At 30.9% G+C, this 6172-nt stretch overlaps 1 protein-coding gene across 1 annotated transcript; it reads right to left on the bottom strand.

Moving 5' to 3' along the window:
- Nucleotides 1–255: 255 nt before the first annotated feature.
- LOC111398845 (zinc finger protein 5-like) lies at nt 256–1265 on the bottom strand. Its single transcript, XM_023025964.1, has one exon. The coding sequence runs from the start codon at nt 1136–1138 to the stop codon at nt 452–454; it is 687 nt and encodes a 228-aa protein (XP_022881732.1). The 5' UTR covers nt 1139–1265; the 3' UTR covers nt 256–451.
- Nucleotides 1266–6172: the final 4907 nt, after the last annotated feature.

The raw sequence follows: 6172 nt of genomic DNA, 5'->3' as shown, positions 1-6172 counted from the left end.
CCTGCCGAGGTGGCGCCTCGCACTACCCCATTGAAAATTTAGTCCCTCAGTAGGCTTATTAATGAAATGGTGCGCTCGCCTCACTGAAAATTCAGTCCCTCAATAAGCTTATTAATGGGTCTTTATTTCCATAATAATTTCTTGCAAAAACCACCAAACGAAGTTCTTACATAAATTTTTGATGCAACAAAAAGAAAAAAAAGAAAAGAAAAAGAATTATATAAATAACTCTTATAGGATCTAAGAACAAAGAAGTAAATCTCATTTTGTGCTGAATCTCTAAGAATGATTGACAAAAGTGTATGAACCTTAATTAATACAAATCATTGCATTTCAACAATATACGGGAGCCATAGGTGTGGTTTAACCCTAATTAACTTAAAATAGAAATAAAAGTTCAAGAAGTAAATTATCCTAACCAATATTTCTCTACTTGAGATTCAATAGTGGATTATTCTAAACTCAACCCTAACTTAAGATCTAAAGTTTTGCAATTACTCTTCGGATTAGGCGAAGATGAGGGCTTTCTGACGACGACTGGCGTCATATTCCGATCTCTCGACCTATTATCATCAGGATACGTAAGGCTGAATATATGCGTATCTTGTTGAGACGGAAGGCGTTGATACGGGCCGAAGCTGATTTGAGACTCCTCATAGAGTGTAAATTCAGCTTGAGCATGACATGAAGGATCATAAAACCATGCAGAAGATCCATAATATCTGTTAGAATTCTGAAAGGGCTGAATATTGTGGTAATAGTTGATCATGTTTCCCTTTCTTTCTTGAAGCTGCTGCCTCCTTTTCTTCATTCTTTCCTTTTTGTGGGCATTTTGATGGCCTCCCAGGGCTTGTGAATTTGCAAAAATCTTGAAACAATATTGGCACTCGAATTTCTTCTGTTCTTGATCAATCTCTAATTTATTGGGCACAAGGCTTGTTTCGTTATTGAATTTCTCATTTTCGCCCTTATCTAAGGTAGCTTTCTCTCTTCCTGATGTTACAGTAGAAGAAGATGATGAATTCACACTTTCATCTCCTTCAATTTCCTTCCGTTTTTGACACAAATCGAGCTCGAATCCAAATAGCTTCACCTTCTTCTCCATGCATGATTCTGCATCAGTAATATTTTTCTCCATCACTTTTAAAGATGATGAGAATGAACAATGTTCTTTCTTGAACTAATGTACCTAGCTTTATATAATATGCGAGTGTATTCTGTATCTACCTCTAAACAAGAATATTATTTTCCCACCTTAGATGATTCAATCTGTGTGTCTATATATGTACAAATACTATAATTAAGAAATTTGGTGGTCTATTAAAGCACTTTAAATTATAATAAATTATTGCAATTGGTAGCACCTAAGCAATTGAATAGAAATCTTCCTTGCTTAAAAAGTAGAAAATGTGATATTAATATTAATGTTAATGACAAAAGTCAAAGAAAAAGATGGAGACATAATCACCTGCAATGAAAGGAGATCTAGCTTTAAAAACAAATATAGTACTGTACTGAAAAAGTTTATTATATTTGGATTATTTTGATTGACCAACTAATTAGTGGATTTTTCCTGTATTAATTGTTCGCTAGGTGCCTCGTCCCATCTACAATAGTACTTTAAATCATGTTCATATATATAATTATATTGACAATAATTGCATTCCAATCAGGATGAATTCAGGATTGAATTTTAAAAAAAAAATTAATTAATTAAGTCGAACTAAAATGTTGAAAAATAAAAATTTCCACATAATTATATATATTATATACATAAGTAATTTTAAAGGGTCTAATTACGACTAGATTTACGAAATTATAACTACTTGCGCGCTCTCTCTCTCTCTCTCTCTCTCTGAGTAGGTTTGAAATGTGAGTTACACTCAGTTTGATTGTAACAATTAGTATAATAAGTGACACGCTTCTAAGGGAACCTCGTTACAGATGGAGTGACCTTAGTGGTTAGACCAGTTTCGGTAGAATATTTTGGGTCTGTTTGGTATTGATTCTTAGAATTAATTTTTTGATCGTTAAAGAAAAAAGTGAATCTCATCGGTGAGGGAAGAAGTCAAAAATGACGACTGATCATGTTAAATAACGGTCAAAAAATTAATTTTTTGGCTAGAAAAATCAACCAAATGAGAGCTTTGTTTTTACAAAATACCTAATCGAAAATATGGTAATCTAGATTTCCGTTATGAGAAGAAGGATAATGTAACTATTCAAGTTCATGTTTATCTTGACCATGTATTTAGATGCATTAAAAAATGATTAGGATAGTAGTTGCTAAACAAAGTAGGAATACTAAGAAGTGGGTAATCATAAAATATTAATGAAGAAGATCTTGGCAAATCTTATTAGAACAAGTAAACCCTATTTTTTATATCCCAAAAGCATCTGAATTCACTCATAATTAATCTAGAAGTAATTAATTATATAGATTTAAGTTGGACAGGTGTTGAATTTGGTCCCACTTTTATATGCTTTGTGGGCATGTTGGGAACTAGTCATTCCATTGTCTTTAATTTATCTTTAATTGGTGGATTCTTCCACCAATAAATCTCACATTCTTATAAATTCCATTATTTAAATAATTTAATATTTTCCTTTTTTCCCCATTTCTTTCTAGTCTATTCTAATAGTTTTGTCTTCAAATGGAAGAATTCCAATATGCATGCCGTCACCAATTTCACTATCTTAATGTTTAATCGCCTCGTCTAATTAAAGTTAGTAAATAAATGTCTCTCCAATTAACATGATATTAACATATGTTTTTAAATGTTATTTTTCTTTCAATGACAACTACTTTACGTTATTTGCTCGTCTATCATCAAAAATAATAATTTCCTTCCGACTTATATATTAAGCATTTTTGTCAATATTCATATTCACGTGCACAAGTTAGAAGGATGACGGATTGCCACTCACGAAATAAAGAATTGAAACGATTTATCTTGTTTATCAAATGAAACTAAACAACTTCACTCCATCGAAAAAAAAAGAGCAATGATATTATAACAAAAATTTATTTTTTTTGTTAAATATCTAAAACTTTCGAGTTTCACTTTACCAGAAAAAGGGAGTAACGAAATTATAACAAGAATTTATTTATTTATTTATTTTTGTAAAATATCTAAAACTTTCGAGATTTTTTTATTCTAAAACATAGCATGTGAAACAAGTTGCCGGCAGTAAGATTGGATTATCCGTGAGTGGGTGGTTGGTGGTTTTGGTTACTTGATTGATTGAATTACTTCTAATCTATAGTCTATATGAGCTAAGATTAAACGATTCAGAGTTGGCCCCACTCTGTTGGGTAAAATCACAAGAAAAACTTGAGTAAAAGAGAAATTCAACCCAACGAAAAGCCAAAATTGACTCAGCAGTCAGCAAAAAAATAATAAATTAAGATAATAATTTATTTCATTTATTTGTAAAGAATCTTTCAAAGATATAGAATTTATATTTATTTAACTAATAATTTTGGTGTATCTGTTTCTCGAGTTGACACCTATATACGCACAATTCAAATAAATTTTTATGAAATTCCTTTACCAGAATGTTTTTTATTTTTTTAAAGAATAGAGATACCTATCTTCTCACACCGTGAAATGAGTAACGAGGTTCCATTCATTAAAAAAGAAAAAAAAATCGTAGAATAAGATGAGTAAACTCTAAACTAATATGATATATTCTGATTGGACAGTGATCTTGAGAAAATAAGACAATCAACTAATGAACCAAGTGGTTCTTATTGTGCACCGAGTAGTTTTTGTAATGAACTGGTCAATTTTTCACTTTTTAGGATGGGTTGATTATTTTACGATTCTCATATATAATTGACTAGTTCTCAAATCGATTCTCAATTTTTTGGACTAACTGATTTTGACAACATTAAATTCAATGACCAAAACAACTTGCTATCATTCTATTGGACTATTAATAGTTTGTTATGAAGAATACAATATAAGTTCTACAATGAACGTGTTTCTAGTTTCGATTATAATTTAAAAATTATAAGTAAAAGTTAGGCTTTGAACCACTATTTACATTTGAAATTTTGAATTAGAACATGAAATATTGTCTTAAACAATCATACAAGTCTTGATACTTTGATTCTATTAGTTTAAATATACGCAACAATGTTGTAATTACTAATCAAAGTTGAACGTATCTTGAAATACTTCATAAATGTTATTAAAGTAATATTTGATACAAATTTTTTAAGAGGTTTTGATGAGTTTCAAATGATCTAAAGAAAATAAAATTTAGAATAAAAATTTAAAAGAAGAAAATGTACTTACAAAACTCAATTCTATGATTCAAATTTTTTGTCAGATGAAATACTATAAATGAACAACATTTTTATACTATATTTGGTACATAAGAATTAATTGTTAATAAATGAATTTAAACACCCATTAAAAATTTTAGATGTATGAATAGAAATAAATTCATCTATAATAATTCTAGATTCATGTAGATTAAGATTCATCAAGTAAAGATTAATATGAATGTTAATTAATTGAGAATTAATAATATGAAATTCATACACGATAAGAATTTTGTAGTATTTATTATATATTGAAAAACGAAATGATATTATTAAAATTGTCCAAAAAATGATTAATATATTACAGATTATAGATTAAGGTAGATTCGTTTCATTAAGTGACAATCATGTCCCTAAATTAACATTGTAAGCATGTTACATTACATGTATTTAGTCGTCAAAATGGCCAAACATCACGTGTGTAAACTCTGACGGAAACGGTAAGATTGTAGAAAAGAAGCAATATTTAATATAATTTGAACATGCACCTTTTTATTTTTTGAATAAAGGAAAGCTTTTTTGAACAATTTTCCTGTTTCAATCAAACATCAAGTGTGTCCTTTGGGCATTTAACATCTAAATAGACATTTATCATGTGAAGATACCGTGCACCTATGTTAAAAGCTTGTGACACAAGTGCACAAATAAAAGGTTGAATTCCATAGTTACCACATTTATAAAAGTTTGGAGACAGTGAGGCACAAAAAAAGAAAACAAAAAAAAAAACTCTTATTTTATTTTCAACTATTTCAGTTTATTTTAGGGCCATTTTACAATAAAAAAATTTAAAAAAAAAAATCTAAACTATATGCTCAACTCAATTCTTGATCAAAAGTCTAACTCGTACGTTATTTTCATGGAATAGTCTGCCAAAAATAGACTAAGAAGAGGGTTCTTTCCTTCTTTCAGGAATGGCAATGTGACAGGTTCAAGGCGGAGCGCCCCCACTCCGCCCCGTCTAAGGGCGCGGCGACGGGACAGGGACGGGGCAACTTCTTGCCCCGTTTAATTTTTTTTTACATTTTCAAAGTTTCAAGTTATGTTATTATTAGATAATAAAATACAAATTCAAAAAGAGTTTTTAACAAATGAATTGTCTAGAAATAAAATTATTTTTAATTTTTTTTTATATTTTTTCCTTCACGGGGCGGGTTAGGGGCTGAGCATCCCCGCCCCACCTAGCCTCGCCCATTCGGGTGGGTTTTTTTGCCCCATTCGGGACAGGGCCCATCGGGGCGGAGCAGAACGAGTTTTTTTTGCCATCACTAGCTTCTTTTCATCTTTTACGCAAAAGCCAAAAATGCTAGTATTAGTAAAGTCAATTGAAATTGAATGGTAAAATGTGCACCGCATGTCTGTAGTCGAAATTTTGGAGAATTAAAATTAATCAGAATCACTTCCTAGCCTATGTCTAACTGGTCTTTGCCTCCAACCGTTCGCTCTGAATCAATAAAAGAACTATTTAATGCAACCCGTGCCCTTTTCAATTCCTGCTAAAGCCAATCAAAATGAACACGAGAGCATAGTTCGAAAATGCATATAGACTTCAAATACAGGCAATTCCATTCCATGTAAACTATCCAAAACATAAAACCTTTTTTTTTTTTTTTTTTAAACTTTGAGGACAAGCAAAAGCACCGTGGTCGAATCCAAACATTTCCACATAAAACTGATAAAAATGCTTTTTACTGTGATGGTTATATTCATTGTGAAGGTGAACATCCCTTGTGCTCTTTTCGAAAACAATCGTGCTTTCTGTCTCAGAGCGCCCTTGTTTTCACCCCTGTCCCCAACCCGGGACAGGGGGTTTAATCCTTTCGAAAATACGTTTCCTATTTT

Source organism: Olea europaea, chromosome 8, assembly GCF_002742605.1.
Source record: "Olea europaea var. sylvestris chromosome 8, O_europaea_v1, whole genome shotgun sequence".
NCBI classification, from domain to species: domain Eukaryota; kingdom Viridiplantae; phylum Streptophyta; class Magnoliopsida; order Lamiales; family Oleaceae; genus Olea; species Olea europaea.
The sequence above is the reverse complement of the archived record's forward strand: the minus strand, read 5'-3'. Positions and strand labels throughout refer to the sequence as shown.